Source organism: Dromiciops gliroides, chromosome 1 (assembly GCF_019393635.1).
Source record: "Dromiciops gliroides isolate mDroGli1 chromosome 1, mDroGli1.pri, whole genome shotgun sequence".
In the NCBI taxonomy this organism is placed as follows: domain Eukaryota; kingdom Metazoa; phylum Chordata; class Mammalia; order Microbiotheria; family Microbiotheriidae; genus Dromiciops; species Dromiciops gliroides.
In genome coordinates, this window is record NC_057861.1 from 671,992,119 (window position 1) to 672,015,087 (window position 22,969).

Here is a 22,969-nt window from a genome sequence, read left to right on the forward strand (position 1 = left end):
CTTGTATTAGATTACTCATTTTTCATCATCATATATCCCCTTCCAATTGCCCAAATACCTTTAACTCTCTGGGTTTCTCTTGACTCTTATGTTTGCATTTCACACTTCCTACTCAGTTCTGATCTTTTTATCATGAATGTTTTAAAGGTGTTCTTTTCCATTAAAGGTAGAACTATGCTTAGGTTCGCAGGATGTTACTCTTGACTGTAAACCTATATCTTTTGCAATATGCATTCTAAGGTCTCCTTTCTTTTAGTAGCTGCTATATTGTATGTGAACCTAACTGCAGTTCTTTGATACTTGAACTCCTCCTTTCTGGATATTTGATGTATTTTTTCTTTGACCTGGAAGCTCTGGATTTTGGCTGTGACATAATTTGGTTTTGGGGTTTCAGGAAGTGATGGGGTTTTTTTGTATTTTCATTTTGTCCTCTAGTTTTAAAAAAATTAAATGTATTATTTTAATAATATGTTTAGAATAAATTTATTTTTTACTTATTTAAACATTATTTCCTTTTTAAATTTAAAGTTTTAAATTCTCTCCCTCCTTCCCACCTATGCCCCATCCACTGAGATGGCAAGCAAAATTATATCAATTTTACATATGACATCATGGAAAACATTTCCATATTAGCCATATCACCAAAAGGAAAGAAAAAAGAAAGAAAGAAAGAAAGAAAAGTTATACTTTAATTTAAACTCAGAGTTCACCAGTTCTCTGGAGGTAGATTGCATTTTTTCATCACGAGTCCTTTGGAATTGTCTTGAATCATTGTATTGATCAGAGTAGTCAAGTTTTTCACGGTTGATAATCATTACAACATTGATGTTACTGTGCATGATGATCTCCCAGTTCTCACTTGAATTTGCATCAGTTCATATAAGCCTTCCCATGTTTTTCTTAAACCACCATCCTGTTCATTTCTTATAATAGTACAATAGTGCTCCATCACAATCATATGCCGCAACTTATTCAGCCATTCCCCAGTTGATGAACATCTACTTTCCTTGTCTGTGGTCTGGTCTTTACCCAGGAAGGGCCCTTGCTTACTCTCCAGCTATAATTGTTAGCACTCTTCTCAACTCTGGAAGTGTGACCAGAGCCCCTGCAATGTTATGACTGACCACTAGTGCTCCTCTCTGCCCTGGAACTGAAACTCAGAACATCTCTGGGCTGAACGTTGTCAAAAGTGCTGCTGCTAATGCACTATTGATTCCATTCTGTGTATGCCTTCCATATAGGCCTCTACCTGGTGTCACAGACCTCTGCTGCTGACCTCCTAAGTTTTCTTAGGCTGGAAAAATATCTCACCCCGACCTTTTCTTGGTTCTGCCATTCCAAAATTTAATTTGAAGTGTTATTTTAAAGCGGTTTGAAGAGGAATGTTGGGAGAGTTCTGCTGGGTGGCTGCCTCTAATTTGCCATCTTGACTCCATTCCCCCCTCTTCCCCACTGCCCTTTAGTTCTAATAGATCTGGGCAGTTTTCATTTATGATTTCTTGAAATAGAGTGTCCAGAATTTTTTTTCATCCCAGTTTTCAGGTAGTTTGATTATTGTTAAATGATCTCTACTTGGTGTCTGTTGTCCAGGTCACTTGCTATTGGCAGCAGGTACTTTACTTTTTTTGTTTGTTTGTTTTTTAAAAAGACTAATATTTCTTGCTGTTTCATGGGGTCCTTGATTTCTATTTTGTCTTATTCTAGTTTTCAGGGAGGCTATCACTTGGATAAGGTTAACCACTTTCCATCCTAAGGTATTTCTTCTCTTTCCACTTCTTTTCTTTTTTTCTTTTTTTTTTGTGGGGCAATAAGGGTTAACTGACTTGCCCAGGGTCACACAGCTAGTAAGTGTCAAGTGTCTGAGCCCAGATTTGGACTCAGGTCTTCCTGAATCTGGGGCCAGTGCTTTATCCACTGTGCCATCTAGCTGCCCCCCATTTCTTTTCTATAGAAAATTTATTTTATTTTTATCTCTTTATTTCTTCTGGGTATTCATGTAGTTAGTGGAGAATCTATATTTTTTCCCTTTGATTCTCTACTTTCAACTGTCATGGAGCTATTCTCTCATTCTAGGATGGGTTTTTTGATATCTTGGCTTTATTATAAATCTTTAGAGTGGTCTGATATCTTGTGTTTATTCATTTCTCCAGCCTTAGTTCTTGAATCAGGGGCATTGTGACAAGGCCAGACACTGCCTCCCTGATGAGTTTTGGGGCTAAGTGGTTGACCTCTGCTTGCTCTCAGTCTGGATTCCTGTGCTGACTTCAACTTCTCAGGGTCAGACTCACTTTCAGCACATGTGGCATGTTAGGACAGAGTGCACTGACCCCAAAGCCCTGGAGCCTGGGGTGTTCTAGTCTGAGTTCTAACTTGGACTGGTTACTGCCATTACTGGTTACTTCCAAAGTCTCCTGCTGTTTGTTTCTCACCATCCTGGGGTTTTCTCAAGGAGGTCTCATGTCTTACTCCCTCAGGTTAGAGAGCCTTGTGTGTCTGTCTCTGGTTGTACTGGGAGCTGCCATCTTGTTTGCCTGTGTTGGCACTAGCTTTTCTGGTATGTACAGTTGTTGATGGAAAAGTCACTTACTGTAGTTTTACATATTGTTTTCTTCTTATCACCATATAGTCTGGTGTGATTTTTAGGTTTGTGCTGGAGTAGCTATGAGAGTTGGGCTGCCTGCCTTTTTTTATTCATTTCTTCTTCAGTTGTGAGTTCTTCTTTTTCATTCTAGATATGAACAGTTTGATTTTCTTCCCTTTTTAAAAATCAGGTTAATCACCTCTATTTTTTATTTTTTTTCTCTTCAAAAGAATAACTTGGTCTTTTTTGCTTTCTGTTTTATTAATCTCTTTAATTTTCAGAATTCCTACTTTATTATTTAGTTGGGGATTTTTGATTTGTGGTCAATATATGTGTATATATTTTTCCCCTTTTAAGTTAGTACTTAGTCTCTTTGGTTTGTTTTCCTTAAACTAGTCTGACCCTGGTCTCCTCTCTCAAACTTCTCTCTGTCTCTCTCCCTTGTCTCTCTTTGTCTCTGTCTTTGTGTCTCTGATTTTACGCTTTCTTAAAAGTTAATCCTGCCTCTACCTCCCATTTCATCCATTCTTTGATTTCTATGATGCTAATTTATAATGCCCTTCTTCAAGAGAAATTGTTTGCACTTAACTCTTGCCCCATCCCCTTTTAAATTTTATTTCCATTTCTAGGATAGAATTTGTTCCCATGAATATAGTAAATGTTTAACGGAGGCAGAGATGTGCAATGGAAACCATTCTATAGCCTGAACCTGGTGAGCCCCATCCTATTCTTTGCCTTTACCCTCATTACTTGTGCTGTCCATTTCTTTGGACTTATGAAACACTGCTGTCTGAGATGTGCCCCTTTAGGTCCCACTCACTTCCTCCTCATTAATGGGAGCAGTTCTGAAATACTCGGTCTCATCTTGAAGAAGATTAACACCTGAATTAGCCAAGCTTTGCTAGCAGAGTTCATTACAAGACCCCTGTCTCACATCTTCCTGACCATGGTATACCTTTTTGATAGTGGCAGTTTCTTTAAAAAATTTATTCATTTTATTTATGGCAGCTCTTTTTTGGTGACTAAGAATTGGAAATCAAAGGAATGCCCATCCATTGGAAAAGGGCTAAACAAATTGTGGTATATGATGGTGATGGAATATCATTGTGCTATTAAAAATGACAAGCAGGATGGTTTCAGAAAGGCCTGGAAAGACTTACATGAACTGGTGTATAGTGAAGTGAGCAGAACCAAGAGAACATTGGGCACAGAGATGTCAGTACTGTTTGATGAAGAATTGTGAATGATTTAATTATTCTCAGCAATACAATGATCCAAGATAATCCCAAAGGACTAATGATGAAGCATACTATCCACCTCCAAAGAAAGAACTGATATTGATGGAACAGACTGAAGTATGCTATTTTTCAATTTCTTTCATTTCCCTTTTATTCAAGTTTTCTTGTACAAAATGACTCAAATGTTTTACATAATTATACATATATAACCCACATCTGATTGCTTACTGTCTCAGGCAGTAGGGAGGGGAGAGAGGGAAGAAGAGATAAAATCCAGAACTCAAAACTATAAATAAAAATGTTTATTATTTTAAAAAATATTTATTTTAAATAAGTTTTTATTGATTTTAATTTTGTTTCTTATATCACCATAGTTACTCCGGTATCCCTCTTCCTTCCCCTCCCAGGAGACATCCCATATGACAAATAACATTTTTTAGGGAGAAAAAACATCAACGCAACTGATGCATTCATTGAAAACATCCAAAAATATGTGCAGTGTGTAACATCTTTGAACCTCTCACTTCCATGGAGGGGTGGGTTGGGGGTATCTTTTCATCTCTCTTCATTTTATAATTTTGTTACATTTGCTTTTTTGTTTGTTTGTTTTTGGTGAGGCAATGAGGGTTACGTGACTTGCCCAGGGTCACACAGCTATTGTCAAGTGTCTGAGGCTGGATTTGAACTCAAATCCTCCTGACTCCAGGGTCTGTGCTCTATCCACTGAGCCACCTGGCTGCCCCTCCATTTACTCTTTTTTTGTTTGTTTGTTTTGTTTTGTTTTTTTTTTTTTAGTGAGGCAATTGGGGTTAAGTGACTTGCCCAGGGTCACACAGCTAGTAAGTGTTAAGTGTCTGAGGCCAGATTTGAACTCAGGTATTCCTGACTCCAGGGCCGGTGCTCTATCCACTGCGCCACCTAGCTGCCCTCCTCTATTTACTCTTGATTTTTTGGTGTATAGTTGTTCTTTCCATTTACATAGGTATCTACTGTGTATGTTGTTTTCTTGGCTCTGCTTACTTCATTTTGCATCAGTTCATATAGATCTTTCCATCCTTCTCTGTATTCATCACACACAGAATTTCTTGCAATTAATTTTCCTTCTGAGTTTGCACTTTTGCATTCCAATTATGTCATTCTCTCATATGAAGTGATGTATAGTGAAGTGAGCAGAACCAGGAGAACATGGTGCACAATGACAGCATTATCGCTCTATGAGCAATTGTGAATGACAACTACTCTCAACAATGCAATGATCCAAGACAATCCCAAAGGACTAAAGATGAAGTATACTCTCCACCTCCAGAAAAAGAACTGATATTAATTGAACACAGACTGAAGCATGCTATTTTGCGCTTTTTTTCTTTACTTGAGTCTTTTTATGGAAAATGACTAATATGGTAATGTTTTACATAATTGCACATGTATAACCTATACCGATTGCCTGCAACCTTGGGGAGGGGGGAGGGTAGGGAGGGAGGAAATGAGAGAGGAATAGAATTTGGAACTCAAAACTTTAAATAAATAAACAAACAATTATGTCATTCTGTTTTTCACAGAATATTATGTTTAGGAGAAAAGCTCTGTCTTTTATTCTAAATTCTATGTGTACTCTGTCAGGACTAGACAGGCTTTATCTCTCCCTCAGGTACTCCCTTGGGTACCCTGAGAGATTTAGGGGGTGCTTTTTCTTCTGCTACAATCATCTTGAGCCTCACTCCATTGTCTTTGCCTCCTCATTTTGGGGGACCAGTGGCTAGCACCTCAGTTCACCACTTGACACTGAGTAGCTTTTACAAAGGAATATTTACTTCAAAGATATAACAAAAACAAAAATACATCGCCTCCCCTTTTCAGCATCTTTTGGAATATAATCTTCCCTCTACCACCTTCATCTCTGGGGGAATTGTCTAGAAGTTTAGGTTACTTCCTACATAGCATCCATTCCACTAAGTTTACATTAATATGGCATGACTGCAAGATGAGCCTGTGTCTCAGTTCCTTCTGGCCTGGGGTTTCAAAGGTTACTTCCAAATATCGCCCCTTGCTCTCAATGTATTGATGCTGGGCTTGCTGTGAAGCCCTAACTCTGTAACTACAAGGTACCAAGGGAAGCTCTACTCATAATCATTCCTTGTAGCATAGATAATAGAATGGCTGCATCTTAACCCTGCAATAACAGTATGCCAAGGAGCCCCAAGACCCTTCATACACATGGGGTTTTAGGCTTCCTTCCCTCCTTTCACCAGTTGCCAGCTCTCTCAAGATTGCTGAGACATAAATCAGGAGCCTAAAGCTGACAGGCCTTTTTTTGGAGGGGTACATGGGACAACGAGGTTTAAGTAATTTGCCCAGGGTCACACAGCTAGTAAGTGTCAAGTGTATGAGGCTGGATTTGAACTCAGGTCCTCCTGAATCCAGGGCTGGTGCTTTATCCACTGTGCCACCTAGCTGCCCCTGACAGGCCTTTTGGAATGATTTTTCATCATGTGGTATTACCTAAAGCCACTGACAGAATGTCTGCTCATGCCTCTTCTCTCCAAGATACTTTCCTTACATGTCATCATGATTCTCCCAGAAGCATCTCCTTAGCAACTTGCACATGAAGAAAGACACCATCTCAGGTGGTATCAACATTGTAGACTTATTGATTTCTTTTTTATGAATTTTAATTTCTGCCCATATTTTTACCCATTTTGTTCTCTGCTCTCTGAAACATTCTGGAGGGGTTTTTTGGGAATTGTTCCATTGTTGTTGTTTTTAAAAACAAATTTTTAATGAACAAAAATCTATTTTCTCTCTCTCCCACCTCCCTCTTCCATTTAGGGGGAAAAAAGAAAAACAAAACCTTTATTACAAATATGCATAGTCAAGCAAAATATCTATATTGTCAATGTTTATTAAAATATTTCCCTCTTTTTTGTACCGAGTCTATCACTTTTCTGTTAGGAGGTTGGTAGCAGGTTTCATCATTGGTCCTTTGGAATTGTGGTTGGACATTAAGTTGATCAGAACCCTTAAGTCTTTCAAAGTTACCTTCAACATTGTCTTTTACAATCTTCATGTATAAATTGTCCTTCTGATTCTACTCACTTCACTCAGCATCCATTCATACAAAGCTTCCCAGGTTTCTCTTCTTTTCCTTTCATAATTTCATCAAGTAGTATTCCATTACATTCATATACCATTATATATTTAGATACATGATTTCTATGTATTCCCCCGCCCAAAATCGATGAACACTACTTTCATTTCAAGTTCTTTGCCACAACAGAAAGGCCTCTGATAAACATTTTTGTACATGTGGGTCCTTTCCCCCTGCCTTTGATCTCTTTGGGGCATAAACCAAGTACTGTTATTGCTGGCTCCACTGTGGTTGCAAGGGGGCTTTGCAGAATTTATCATAATAGCTTCACCTTCCTGAGGAGATTTTAATTCATTTCCCTTTGTTGTGAAGTTCTTGTTAGTTGAAATAGCTTTTTCCTTTGAACATTTATCCCTCTCTTCTCCTCAGTCAGCTTTTATCTGTTTATCCCCTGATAGACACTGATGATTTTTCTATGGTGCTAAACTTCTATGAGGTAAACTTGCTTCTAATCCTTTTCCTTTTGTAGATCCAGGCCTTCCTACATCTGTGATGCTTGTATCTCCTCTTTTAGATCACCAAGTTTGGACAAGATGTACAGCTCTCAAAGAGTGAGGGCAATCCATTGGGAGCATGTTTCAGGGAGATTGGGAGCCTCTTGGCTGTTGTGGTTGGATCTATTCTTCTTCTTGGCATCTTCTGGGCTTCTACCTCTTCTTTGAGACTGACTTTCTTTGAGTGGGGAGAAGTTGCCCAAGAAAATTGCTGATGGGAAACTCTGAAATGCTTTTTGCAATTGAGTCTCTTCTCCATCTCTCTCTCATTTCTTCTACTGAAAGATTACTCACTCCTGAATATCATTAAAAGTTATGACCAGGGGCAGCTAGGTGACACAGTAAATAAAGCACCAGTCCTGGATTCAAGAGGACCTGAGTTCAAATTCAGCTTCAGACGCTTGACACTTACTAGCTATGTGACCCTGGACAAGTCACTTAACCCCAATTGCCTCACAAAAAAAAAAAAAAAATTATGACCCATAGCATTTCTGGACTCTTTCCTCATCCAAAATTTTTCCTCTCAAGATCCACACCTCTCTAGGTACTCCCTCTCCTTCTTTTTCAGCCTCAGGACAGGTTTGATTCATGGGCTTCTGCTTGCCCAGAGAGCCAGGTCACCCTTAGGATGTAAAGAATTAATTGTTATTTGAGATTTTTATGCCTCGGCGAGCACTGGCCTGGGGCTCCGCAAACCTCACGGTGCTCCACCCACTGGTTGTAGCCGTTGCCAGGGCTCTGGCACCTCACATCATCACCACTCGCCGTCGCCTACATGGGCCTGGCAAAATTATAATGATTGGAAGCCTAGTGAGGGCAGTCATGTGACTGTCAGAGTGGCCATCCCATTGGCTGGGACTGTGTGGAGTGTTTCTAGGTTTGGGGGAGGAGAATTGGGCATTCAAGGTGGAAACTGGAGAGCGACAGGCGTTCTTTGACAGGCATATTTTCAGCTGATTCCTGGGCGGTGGTATTTTTCAGGTATTATAATTTCCCTTTCCCCATTTTATTTCCTTTCCCTTGATCCTACTGATCCTGTTTGTGGTTTTTTTAAAGTTCGTTCTTGTTAAAATAAATCTTGTTCTGTTTTGAGGGAGGCTGCCGGTTTCCTTCCTTGCCCCAATATTGCGGCGAGCCGCTTAGCTAGCATTCCCCAATTAAAAATTGGTCCCCACAAGGATTAACTCCGAAAGTTGGTACTCAAACTACAGACACCAATTAGGAACTTGGGGCTAACCTGGCCCTAGCAGTCATAGGCTATATGTGTAGGAGGGGAGGGGCAGAGAAGAAAGGCCGCTCTGGGGGTGCGGAAGTCAGAAACAATGGGCTTGTGGGTTAGTTCTCAGTTATTTTCTCACAGTAAGAATTATCATGTGCTAAGTTCTTTCCCTTTTTCTCCTCTTGTCAGTGCTGTGTTTGCTGAGTTTGGTGTTTGTTTGTGGTGGTGAACAGGTTACCTCCCACAGCACCATCTGCCCGGGATGCCCACCTCTCATTTCATTTAAGTTCCCCACCCCCCCTTAATTGATTTCATTAAATTCCCATTTCATTCCATTATGCCATGTGGAATAATAACAAACTAGCCTTTCTTTGCACTTTTAGATGCGCAAAGGACTTTCCTCCAGCAATTCTGTGATGAAAGTAGAGTAGATATTATCATCTCCAATTTATGGATAAGAAACCTGAAGTGCAGGGGCAGCTAGGTGATGCAGTGGATCAAGTACCAGCCCTGGATGCAGGAGGAGCTGAGTTCAAATCTGGTCTCAGACACTTGACACGTCCTAGCTGTGTGACCCTGGGCAAGTCACTTAACTCTCATTGCCGGCAAAAAAGAAAAAGAAAAAAGAAAGAAACCTGAAGTGTAGGGAGGTTAACAGGCTCTACCTAGATGACTGTTAGTAAGTACTGAACCTGGGACTCAAACCCAGGTTTGCTGACCCCAAGTCCAGGGCTCTACCCTCCATATTACACCACCTTCATGGGGGGCTAGAAAGTTCAGTTGGACTCCGATCCTCTTCCCAGAGACTCCAGGAGGATGGAAAAGATATGGCCGCCCCTGGAGACCTTGGCCCCTTTGCCTAAGCAGGGCAGAAGACTGCTTTGCTTCATTAATCCTGCCAGGCTTTTCCTTATGTGATTTCATTTGAAATGGGTTTCACCATGAGTCGTCATTCGTGGTCCTCATTATCACATTTTTCAGTACTTCAGAAGATGCCTAACTTTTCCAGTGTAGCTTCTCCCTCCACTGACACAGGACACGGCCCTCTTTGCTGTTTCATTATTTGCCAGCATTGCAGAATGCCCTCTGGTGAGCAAAAGTGCTTGGCATATAGTAGGCACTTAATAAAATGTTTACGGATCAAAGGAGTGAATGAATGAATGAATGATGAGAAGCTTCCCTGCCTTTTGCACGGCTCATCCTCACAGGAAGGATGCCCATCCCATCCCCACTCTGGATCTCACTTTTAAGGCAGGGTGATGCTATGGAGAGGCCCTGCCTCAGACCCTCACTATCTAGGTGACTATCAATAGGGTGGTTCCCTTTTGTGAGCCTCAGTTTCCTCATCTGTAAAATGTGGATAATTGCTCGTGTACTCTCCACCTCCCAGAGCTGTTAAAAGGAAAATGATGCATGAGTCACAAAACACAAGTGATAATATATGACGAAATGCCCTCCACCTATAGCACCCATTGAGAAGATCATTTTCACTGGCACAAGGCCCAGTTGCTCCTGGCATATGCTGAGTCAGCAGAGCTCAGGGCCAAAGATCATTGCCAGCAGATTCCTGTTGTGACCTGACCAGGCAAGGCCACTTATCTGGCTCACTTTGTTCCCTCGGGCAGACAAGAGGAACAGGTCCCCAGCAAGAATCTTTGCTCTCCTGGAAGGTGCACGCCACCTTCTTTGCCCTTGTGAGTGCTGTTGCCATCTGTCCTAGAAGTCGGGGGCCACCGTGTCCTTTCCTCACACTCCCTCAGGGACATCAGCACTAATCGTAGCTGGCCATTTCTTGAATGTTTAGCATTCACAAAGCATGAAACCACCCTGGCTGGCTAATAGTGCTAAGGTTATTATCGTCATTTTTCAGATGAAGAAACTAAGGGTCATAAAAGGACTTGTCTGTGGTCACACAACTAACTGGCCAGGACTTGAACTCAGGATCCTTAATTCCCAATCCAATGCTCTTTCTGATAGACTATGCTGACACTGGTACAAACTTCCCTTCCCCCTTCCCCAGAGGGACAAGACAGAAAGGGATTGGGTCCTTGGCACACCTCTCTATACAGGTTGCCCAACTTCTTCTGTAATAGCTATTTCTGTCAGAAGTGGCTTAGTCACTGGATTTGCGCTCTCCCTCCCCCTTGGATCCTTCTGTGGTCACTGTCACTTCAGAAGGCTGGTTGTAGCCCGATTCAGTGCATACCCCTGCTCCAAGTACTCTGGGGAATAGAGGGGAAGTAGAGGTCTGCTCTTGCTCTCAGGAAGCTGGAGGTTTGGCTGAGGAGAGAGGACTTACACAGAAAAACACTACAGATACTTTTGTAAAATTCAAGTCACAAACCAAGCCATAGACTTCAAGATCCTGGGAGCTATAAGGGACTTCAGGGAACATGGATTCCACTCCCCATCAAAAGCAGGAATCTGTTCCTTAGCATCTCCAGCAAGTGGTCATCCACCCTCTATTAGGATACTTCCAGGGATGATGAACCCATCCCATAGATGTCCCACACCCTATTTGGATCGCTGATTGTTAGTTAAGTTTTTCCCTTTATTGAGCCCAAATTTGCCCTCACTAGCATCCCCCTATTATTTATTCCTAGTCCAATCTTCTGGGGCTCATCAGAACAAGTATGATATCAGTATAATTGATAGCCTTTCAAACAATCGCCTCACCATCCAGGTTATCTTCATCTAGACCATTTGCCAATAAATACTTTTGGTGATGGTTGTGAAGAGGGGAAATGCAGAGTAGGAGAATGACAGAGTCAGGTAGAATCCATCAGGAAAAGCTTACTGAAGGAGGTGAGTTTGGGAGAAAGTAAAGGACACGAATAAGACAGAGGGAGCATAAGGCATTCTGGATGGAGGAATAGTGAATATAAATGGTGGGCGTATGTTAGGATTGGGCAATATGTGGCAAATAGATTCATTCTTCTGGAGTTGAGGATCCACGTAGAGGCATCAGGAGAAATGAGACAAGAAAAGGACTATTGAAAGGGAGAGTTAATTGGTAAAGAGGCTTTGGAAGTTTGATTACCTTCAACTTTAACACTCCTAAAGTGTCAGTTTCATACATATGGGGTGTTCTCTCCATCTGTGGAGACCATGACCCCTCCATACTATTCATTCATTAAACAAATATTTATTAATGTATGCAGATTTCTATGTCAGGCACAAGGAAAATGATCCAAATTTTAGATTTTTATATACCCTATGTCTTTATCAAGCTTAGAATCTAGTAGGAGGGAAAAGATACACACCCACATAACTATATGATACATCAGAGAAATATAAAACAGTGCTATGTGAGGTCCTAGAAGGAAAACCATACCAGCAGGGACATCAAGGAAGGCTTCCTGGAGGAGGTGCATTGAGGTTAGTCTTTACTTCTTTTAATTAAGTTTTTATTGATGTCTTACATCATCATAATATTCCCAGTATCCTTCCCACCCTTCCCCCTGTCAGAGTCATCCCATACAACAAATAGTCTTTTTCAAAGAGGAAAAAAAATCATTACAGCTGATCATTAAAAAGTCCAAAAACATCTGAAATGTGTAACACCTAACTCCCACTACTAATTTAAATTTGGGGGGGGGTGAGGCAATTGGGGTTAAGCGACTTGCCCAGGGTCACACAGCTAGTAATTGTTAAGTGTCTGAGTTCAGATTTGAACTCAAGTCCTCCTGAATCCAGGGCTGGTGCTCTATCCACTGCACCACCTAGCTGCCCCCTAACTCCCACTTCTATGAATGGGTGAGTTGAGGGTGTCCTGAGGTCAGTCTTTAAATCATAGTTAAGGACGGCTTTAAAATGTGGAAAGGGCATTCTAGACATAGAGGACAATGAGTAATGACACAGAGGTGAAAAAGGGCAAGTGTAGGATAGTGTTCAGATGTCAGCACAATATATAAATGGAAATGCCCCATAGATAATTTGTCAACATAGGAATAGGACGGGGATTATTAACTTTTCTTTGGTGAAGCCTGTGGACCCCTTCTTAGGACCATGTTTTTAGTATAGTATTTTATTTTTTCTAGTTACAAAAAAAGACAATTCTTTTTTTTTTTAGTGAGGCAATGGGGGTTAAGTGACTTGCCCAGGGTCACACAGCTAGTAAGTGTTAAGTGTCTGAGGCCAGATTTGAACTCAGGTCCTCCTGACTCCAGGGCTGGTGCTCTATCCACTGCACTACCTAGCTGCCCCTGCCCCGACAATTTTTAACATTCATTTTTTTTTTTTTTAGTGAGGCAATGGGGGTTAAGTGACTTGCCCAGGGTCACACAGCTAGTAAGTATTAAGTGTCTGAGGCTGGATTTGAACTCAGGTACTCCTGACTCTAGGGCCGGTGCTCTATCCACTGCGCCACCTAGCCGCCCCCCCAACATTCATTTTTAATAAAATTTTGAGTTTGAATTTTGAGTCCCTTCCTCCCATCTCTCTAAGACAATAAGCAGTTTGATATAGGTTATATATGTGCAATCATGTAAAACATATTTCCATATTAGTCATGCTGTGAAAGAAGAAACAGACCAAAATGGGGAGGACCATGAAAAAATAAAGTGAAAACAGTAAATTTCGATCTGCATTCAGACTCCATAGTCCTTTGTCTGGATGTGGATGGAATTTTCCACCATGAGTCTTTTGGAATTGTCTTGGATCATTGTATTGCTGAGAAGAGCTAAGTCTATCATAGTGGATCATTCATTGCACAATGTTGCTGTTACTGTGTACAATGGAACCATGTTTTTAAATGCGTGAAACAAAATATGTAGGTTTATAAAAGAAACCAATTACATTGAAATAAAGATGAATTATTTTCCCATGCAAGTTCAAGCCATCCACAAACTCCAGGTTAAGAGCTCCTGGACTAGAGAGGGCAAATAATAAATGTTGTTGTCTTCAGCATACAGGTATTAATCTGAAAATAAGTGAGCGCCCTGGATATGAAAAATAACTTCCCTTCCTCGATACGACTCTCAGTTTGTAATGAGAAGGAAAGCCTCAAATTGATGCCACATAGGTACATACCGAGTCACTAGGGCCCAGGACCAGATATTTCAAGCTAATTCCTGTTGTGACCTGATTAGGCCTGGCTACATCCCTGGCCGATTCCTGCAACCCACAGAAAAACAAGAACAATAGATGCATGACGTAGGATCCCTATTGTCCCAAAACATAGCACTAACAACAATAGAGTCTGAATCTTAGAGAAAGAAAGAGAAGGGAGATAGGCTAGCTCACTTATGAAGAAGTGCTGGCCAGATTGTCGTGATAGCAGAAGCTCTCTAGGTGTTAAGACGCTGTCTTGTAAACAATTCACCTCAGTCGTATGTGTGTTGTATGTGTATATGCGTGTATGTATGTATGTATATATGTGTATGTGTGTATATATACATACACACATGTATGTATATACATGTATATACATATATGTATATATATACATACACACACACACATATATTTGTTTCAGCCTTTCCAAAGCCAAAATATCTATTGTCTAGACTTTCTGACACTTAATATTTAACCATTGACACTGAGAAAGGATTGCAGAGGAGCTGGACCAAGACAACTGATGGTACATGTAACTACTTCTTTGTAGTTTACCTTTATTTATTTATTTATTTATTAAAATTTTTATTTATTTATTTTTTTTTAGTGAGGCAATTGGGGTTAAGTGACTTGCCCAGGGTCACACAGCTAGTAGGTGTTAAGTGTCTGAGGCCGGATTTGAACTCAGGTACTCCTGAATCCAGGGCCGGTGCTTTATCCACTGCGCCACCTAGCCGCCCCTACCTTTATTTTTAAATAACCATTTATTTACTTGACATTCTTTAAAAAAAAAAGTTTGAGTTCCAAACTCTCTCCCTCCCACCAGCCCTCCTCCCATCCATTGAGAAAGCAAATAATGTGATGTCCATTATATATGTCAAGTCATGCAAAATATATTTCTATAGTAGCCATGTTGCAAAAAAAGAGAAGAAAAATAACAAAAGTGAAAAATAATATACTTCAGTCTTCTCTGAGTGCATCAATTCTCTCTCTGAAAGTGGATAGAATTAATTTATCTTTCTTTTTGTGTGTGTGGTGGGGCAATGAGGGTTAAGTGACTTGGCCAGGGTCACACAGCTTGTAAGTGTCAAGTGTCTGAGGTTGGATTTGAACTCAGGTCCTTCTGAATCCAGGGCCGGTGCTTTATCCACTGCACCACCTAGCTGCCCCAGTTTATCTTTCCTTTTTTTTTGTCGGGGCAATGAGGGTTAAGTGACTTGCGTAAAGTGTCTGAGGGCAGATTTGAACTCAGAACTCAGGTTCTCCTGAATCCAGGGCCAGTGCTGTATCTACTGCACCATCTAGCCACCCCCTTATCTTTCTTTTTTTTTTTTTTTTAGTGAGGCAATTGGGGTTAAGTGACTTGCCCAGGGTCACACAGTTAGTTAAGTGTTAAGTGTCTGAGGCCGGATTTGAACTCAGGTACTCCTGACTCCAGGGCTGGTGCTCTATCCACTGCGCCACCTAGCTGCCCCACCCTTATCTTTCTTTAAAAGAAAGGATGAAACCCGGAAAAACCTACATGAGCTGATGCAACATGAAATGTACTGTATACAAAATAACAGCAATACTGTAAGAGATCTGCTGTGGACGACTTGGTATTTTCAGCAATGCAGTGATCCAAGACAGCTTTGAAGGTGTTATGAAAAATGCAGTCCATCTACAGAGAGAGAACTGACGGTGTCTGAATATAGATTGAAGCTTAATTATTAGTTCCTTTAACTGAAATAAAAAACAAAACCAAAATAAAAATAAATAAAAATAAAAGAAAGGATGAGTGTTTGTCTCATATGTTAGTACCAATGATTGGGCAGCTAGATGGTACTGGCCCTGAAATTGGGAGAAAACTGAGTTCAAATCTGACCTCAGACATGTACTAGCTGTGTGACCCTGGGCAAGTCACTTCACTCCAATTACCTTAAAAAAATATCTGGGGCCATCTCCAGTTGTCTTGATATATATCTTTATATATATATATATATACACATATATACATATATATATATATATACACATATATACATATATACATACATACACATATATATATCTCTTTATATATATATATACACACACACACACATACATATATATATTCCAGATGGTTCTGGAATAGAGAGTGAGGCTGGTGATTTTGCTCAGTCCTAACTCAAATCCAATGCATTGCAAGTCATGACATTACCCCAATGTAATGGCCCTCTTCGAGAATGAAGAACAAGAAGAAGTACCAATAGTGTCCAAAATTTTCATCTGAGTTTTGTTGCCATATATTAATTTATATGGTTGCAGTGAGTTGTAGCAATGTTGATTTATAGCTCTCTCAGTTTTATCTCTTATTTGAGAATCAGGACTAACTTTATCTCATAGAAAGGGTTTAGCAAATTGTCTTTTTCTCTCTGTTTTTGAAAACAAGCTTATATAGCATAAGGATTTTTTATTGTTGTTATTTAGATGTTTCACCAAATACATTTTTAAATCCATCTGGTCCTAAAGATTTTTTTCTTCTATAGGAATTAATTTATGGCTTGCTCAGTTCTACTTTTAGATAATCTGGCTTTTAACTTATCCATGTTTTGCTAGTTATGGTATTTTATATTTTTGTAGATATTCAACCATTTCATTTAAGTTTTCAGTTTTGTTGCCATGTGATTTGGTATCATAATATCTGATTATTTTCTTTATTTCCCCTCCGTTTGTTATGAATTCTGTGGTTTAGTTTTTTGTTTTGTTTGAATTCTCTCTTTTATGAAATTAACTAATTATTGATAGATTTTGTTCATATTTTTTAAAGAATCAGAGTTTTGTTTTAGTAGTCCAATTCTTTTTTTCGATGTTAGTTCATTTTGTTTAATTTAAGGTAGCATTTTCACTTTTACTCCTTAAAACACTTTTTATGTTAATTTTGGGATTGTTTTATAGTTTAAAATTGAATTACTTTTTTAAAGAAGTCTTTTTATGATTTAGTCTTTGACCTACTTATTATTTAGAACGTCATTTTTAGGGTCCAGTCATATTTCCCTTACTGATGATAATTTTTATCATACTATGATCAGTAAAGGATATGTTTTAAGTTTTTGTCTTTCTACATTTGTCCATGAGTTCTTTGTGCCTTTGCATTTTGTGTGTCTTGGGAAATTTGAGAATATGTATATTTTCCAAGATACCCATTCAGAAGTCTCCATAGATCTAACAAATCAAGGTTTTCCAACATTTTCTTCATGTCTATAATTTGAAAGAGGACGTGTAGGACATATATTGGGGGACACAAGTAGTTCAGTTTGACTGGAATATGGAGCATGTAATGGGGAATAATGTAAAAGAGAGTTGTAAAAGCAAGATATTACTAGACTGTAAAGAACCTTGAATGCTAGGTTAAGGAGATCAGATTTATATAGTTCAGATTTATATAGTGAGCAATGGGGGTTCTTGAGTAGAGAAGTGACAATTTGATCAGAGCAATACTGGCTTGGGGAGTTTATGCCTCCTCCTCATTTTCCCTAGATATTTTGGGAAGTAATTGTGAGTAATCTGAACAGCCTTAGCAGCTGCACCCAAAGGGAATTACAATAGACTCTGATAACTGGGGAGAGTGAAAAAGGTTACCAGTTCTCAGACCTATATTTCAGAACTTCTTAAACTTTTTCCACTTGTGACCCCTTTTCACCTGAGAAATTTTTTAAGCAACTCTGGGTATATAGGTATATAAAATAGGCATACATAACCTTTTACTGTTGCCAAATTTTTTGTGACCCTCACATTCAGTTACGTGATCCCATATGGGGTTGTGACCCACAGTTTAAGAAGATAGGCTGGGGGCAGCTAGGTAACACAGTGGATAAAGCACTGGCCCTGGATTCAGGAGGACCTGAGTTCAAATCCAGTATCAGACACTTGACACTTACCAGCTGTGTGACCCTGGGCAAGTCACTTAACCCTCATTGTCCCCCCCCCCACCAAAAAAGAAAGTAGGCTATATTTTACTGTTTCAGGATATTATACTCTCATATGCCATCATTTACTCTTCTTCTTCTTTTTTTTTTTGTGAAGCAATTGGGGTTAAGTGACTTGCCCAGGGGCAGCTAGGTGGTGCAGTGGATAAAGCAGCAGCCCTGGATTCAGGAGATCCTGAGTTCAAATCCAGTATCAGACACTTGATACTTACTAGCTGTGTGACCTTGGGCAAGTCACTTAACCCTCATTGTTCCACAAAAACAAAACAAACAGAGGGTCTCCAAAGTCCCCTCCAGCTCTGGATCTGAGGATCCTGATGACAGACACTTCAGAACTCAAGCGTGGTTAACCCGCAAATGAAACACCATGGCAGTGAAGCCTCAAGGAACTAAATGCCTTAAGAGAAGCTGTAGCCATTGCCAAAAGAGGACATTGTCCAAGTGAGGGCTGACAAAGTAAATGTAGGTCACTTGTGTTTGTGTGTCAGGGTTGATGAAGGGAACAGCAAACTTCTGGAGACCGACAAGAAGCTGCAGGAGGAGCGGCACAGGTGTGTTGTTTTGGAGCAGCAGCTGGAAAAAAACAAAATGGACACAGGCAAGCCCACTGCTTCCCAGAAGTCAGCAACAAGGACCAAAGGAGGTAAGAAGCCTGAGTCAGTGGGCAGAGAGAGACAGAATATGGGTAGGAGCTGCTTCCTCACTGTAAGGTCTGTTTCCTATGCATGGGTTCCCTAGGAAGAGATAGAAAGCAGAATTTCCTCAAAATTAGAGCTATCCCGGACTGAATGGTTGGCCACAGAAGGTCATGAAGTCCCCATCAGAAGAGGCCTTCAGGGGGCAGCTAGGTGGTACAGTGGATAAAGCACTGGCCCTGGATTCAGGAAGACCTGAGTTCAAATCAGACACTTAACACTTACTAGCTGTGTGACCCTGGGCAAGTCACTTAACCCCCATTGCCCACAAAACAAAACAAAAAGAAGAGGCCTCCAAGCACAGGCTGAATGGTCACTCGTTTGGGATGTTTTCAAGGTATTTCCAGTTCAGGTATGAGCAGGAGGAGATGGTCTCTGAGGTTCCTTCCAACTCTAAGATTCAGAGTCTGGGATAGCATAATAATCTCTAAGTGACAATTTAATTATAAAAGAAAGAAATAAAAATAATCATACAATAAGTAAAGACAAATTAAAAGTTAAAAAACTTGAAAATCTTGAAAAATGTATTCCCTTCCCTAAGAAAGGTAGTATTTTGTTTGTTTTTAGTAATCACACCTGGAACAACTGGGGCTGTCCCCAGAGAGAATAAAAATAACATCCTGCATTTCTTTCTATAACACTTTAAGGCATCTCCTCACACCAGCCCAGAGAGGTAGACAAAGTGGGTATTGTTATTCCCGTTTGAAAGATCAGGAAACAAAAGCAATATGACTTATCCAGGGTCATGTAGCAGGTGACTCCTCCTCTGCCCCTGAAGGTCTCCCAGCAGAGGCTATTAGACCACTTCTCAGAGATGTTATAGAGGAACCTCCTGTTCAAATGCAAAGTTGGACCAAATGCTCTCCTGAGATTCCTTCTCCCGGACACTGTGGTATCTGAAGACTTTGGTCATTAGAGTAATACCTTTGTTAACCAAGAGAAGCCTTTGCAAAGACTCTTTGTTGACTAACATTTTATTACTAGAGAGAGAAATTCTGTGGGAGGCCCAGGGACAGAGGCAGGATGTGGAGTCCTTCTCTGACCCTCCCCAGCTGGGTGCTCCCTTTTCCCCTCCAGGTACTTCAGGGCATGGTGAAGGTAACACTGTTTGTGGAATCAGAGGACCTAGGTTTGAATCCTTGCTCTGCCCACAACTAGTGCTATGGCTCTGGACAAGTCATCCGACCCTTCATCTGGACCCCATTTTGTTTATCTGGTGTAAGGGGCTAAAATTCTAGCTAGTCTGTCTAAAATATCCAATGAGTGGTTGCCAATAAATTATAAGCTTTAGCAAGAGTTAGACTTTTAAGCATTCATTAAAGAGAATAAGAATTTGGTGAAGAGAGAGAAAAAAGGCCTAGATTCATCTGTCTATTAAAGGGAGAGAGCATTCCTAGCTCCACTTTCCTCCAGAGTCCACAGAAAGAGCGAGAGTCAGAGCGCCAGGCTCCCCCTTCTTCCTCCCACAAGCAAACGTCACTTCCTGATGCCAAAGAAAAGACGCATGGTCTTGCCCTCAGAGACCTTCACCTCACGGCGGAGCTTTCTACAGTAAGTCTCCAGCAGGTGATGTCTTTCCAATCATTACACTGGAAAAGGAGTGGAGAGGACCAGTGGATCTCTGGGCCCCTTCCACCTCCGATATCCCATGTTCCATCTTTGTCTCTACCAGGGCTAAAAAATGCAGAGAAAACCAATACTATGAAGACTCAGAAAAGGTTATTGGGTTTTAGCAACTGAGTTCTTTGGTCACCATGTAAAAAGCAGATTTGGCCAAGTGGTGTCTTGGAAGCAAAAGCAATGGGTGCAGACCGCTTCTTTTAAAAAGAGGTTTTTGTTATTTAAAAAAAGTGGGAAAGAACAGGGTAAAGAATGGTAGGGTCAGGGGCAGCTAGGTGGCACAGTGGATAGAGCACCTGCTCTGGAGTCAGGAGGACCTGAGTTCAAGTCCGGCCTCAGACACTTAACGCTTACTAGCTGTGACATCCTGGGAAAGTCACTTAACCCCAATTGCCTCACCAAAAAAACCCCAAAAAACAAAAAAAAGAATGGTAGGGTCAGGTGGAGGGGTTTTTTTTAGCGGAGATGTGGGCATATGAGATGGAAGTATCAATAGCAAGAGAGTTTCCTTTCCTGTGTGGAATGGATGGTGGGAGTAGGGGTATAATACCCAGAAACGGTAAACTGTAGGACTGAGAACTGGCAACAGGTTTCCTCCTCACCCTGTTAGAGCTCCTTCTCATTTAGTACTGCTGAGCCAGGAGGCCTAGTGAGCACTTACTTGTGTCACAAACCATAAGATTTAGTTCTGCGAGGGACCCCAGACATCATCCATCTTTGTTGTTGTTTTTTGTTTTGTTTTGTTTTGTTTTTTTGCAGGGCAATGGGGGTTAAGTGACTTGCTCAGGGTCACACAGCTAGTAAATGTCAAGTGTCTGAGGCCAGATTTGAACTCGGGTCCTCCTGAATCCAGGGCCGGTGCTTTATCCACTGCGCCACCTAGCCGCCCCCCAGACATCATCTTCTTAAGCCCCTCATTTTATAGATGAGGAAGCTGAGATCCACAGAGGTTCAGAGATTTGGTCAAGATTATACTGGTAACGAATAGTGCAGCTGGGATTCAAATCCAGCTCGCCTTGGCTCCCAATCCAATGCCCTTTTCATACCATGTGGCCAACTCAAGGACTCTGAACTGGTTTATGGAACTCCTTAAAATCCTGCTCACTCCCCATTATCTGTTTGAAATTTCACCTAGCTGAAGGTGAAATTGAGAGTGGAATTAGAGGGTACATCACTTTTTAAGGTCTGTCAGCATCCATGAAAAGCTATTGCTGGTGATGAAGTAATTAGACCCCCTGTAATTTATTACCACTGAAATATGATAATCTGCTGCTATAAATATGAAAGCTTCACTAACACAGTTAAAAAAAGAATTCACTGCAGAATGTTAACATTTTATTCCCTTGATCAGACTCTTTTATGGTTTATGGACTATAATCCTATAAATGCCTAATGCTGTGAAACTATTCGCATCCCTGGAAAGAACTTTTCATTTTATGTTTAATTTAATGAATTAATAAAGTCTTAAAACAGAGGGTGTTACTCAGGATAAAGGATTGATTTACTAATAAATCTAGCAGAGGTTTTGTTGTTCTCCTAATAGGTCTTTTAGACCAGATTAGGGTCAGAAGATTTAGGGTCCTTAGAACCCAGAACCCAGAATATTGGAACTGGGAGAGACCTCAGAGCCCATCTAGTCCCAGGGGTACATGGAGAGATTTCAGGGGCTCCATGAACTTGGAGAGGATAAAAGTTACATTTTTATTTTTGCTAATCCCTAACTCAGGAGTTCTTAAACTGAGTGTGTGGGAGGGGGCGGCGCCCTCTGGCAGTCTGGTGAAACCTCCAATTCCCCAAAATCAGATTTCCAAATGCATAGAACAGGATACCTAGGATTATAAATGAGACCAATTATATTGAAATAGAATCATCAACATTTTTGAAAAAATTCACAGCTCCCTCAAATCAATCCATGGACATCTTGGGGTTCTGTGGAACCCAGCTTAAGAATGAATCCTTGCTCTAACTGAAATTTAACATTTCCTTCAATTTTGAGTTAAAGGAAAAACCCAAACCTTATTCTGAGAAGGGTTCCGTAGGCTTCCCCAGACTGCCCAAGGTGTCCAAGACACACACAAAAATGGTTAAGAATGCCTGCTCTTGACCAAACTCCTCATTTTACAGATGAGGAAACTGTGGTTCAGAAGACAGAGGATTTGTTTCACATTGCTATATGAATGTGTCCAGTCCTCTTCTCACTCTACCACGATGCCTCTCTTCTTTTTGATTGAATTCTCCTATCCCAACTATTGAGCTAAAACAACTCTCCCTATCTGGGGCATGGTTTACCTTTCAGAATCACTGGAACCTTGGTGTAATATTGGGAATTAGAGAGCATGACTGGTCTGCCACATTGCTGGGTCAGCCCTGTTAAAGGCTGGGAGGAGGGGGAGGGGGAAAAGACACAGCCAACTCTGTGTAATAGCAAGCCCTGGGGTTCTCCTACATTTATTGATTATTACACCCATCTGGCCTCCACCCAAGTCTTTTTCCAATGTCTCATTATGTCAAGGAGGTACCCAGGGGTCTTGAAAGCTTCCAGTTATGACAGGTTCTTCCAAGCAAGAAAGGCTTGAGGATACAGAGCTAGTGATGGAATGATGATCTTTTTACCTGAGGAACAACCTAGCTAAGTGCTAAAAGGCTCTTCAAAATGGGGTCAGCCACTGGTTTAGTAACTTTTTTGGCCCTGGCTAAACATCCCGTCAACAAGTAGTCAGTCAGTCAACAAGTATTTATTAAGCACTCATTATTACGTGCCAGGAATGGAAGGCAGTGGGCTGCCTTGTTTGAGGGAGTAGTTTCTAAGCCATACAAAGATAGTGCTTATAAATGAAATGCTTCTCCACCCTCAATTGTGATCCTTCCAAGTTCCCAAACAAAACTTAATGCAAGGTCACCTCTATGGAGTCTACAAGTGTGTCAAGGAGTTGTCAGTCTCATCAATGGCATCTATACACTGCCAAAAGATT

At 40.7% G+C, this 22,969-nt stretch overlaps 1 protein-coding gene across 1 annotated transcript in view; it reads left to right on the top strand.

Annotated features, from left to right (window-relative positions):
• Positions 1–22,969, top strand: part of CCDC13 (coiled-coil domain containing 13) — a 110,749-nt gene that overhangs the window by 74,568 nt on the left and 13,212 nt on the right. Inside the window, 1 exon segment of the mRNA XM_043978082.1 lies at positions 18,171–18,325. Within this exon segment, the coding sequence (XP_043834017.1) occupies positions 18,171–18,325 (155 nt within the window).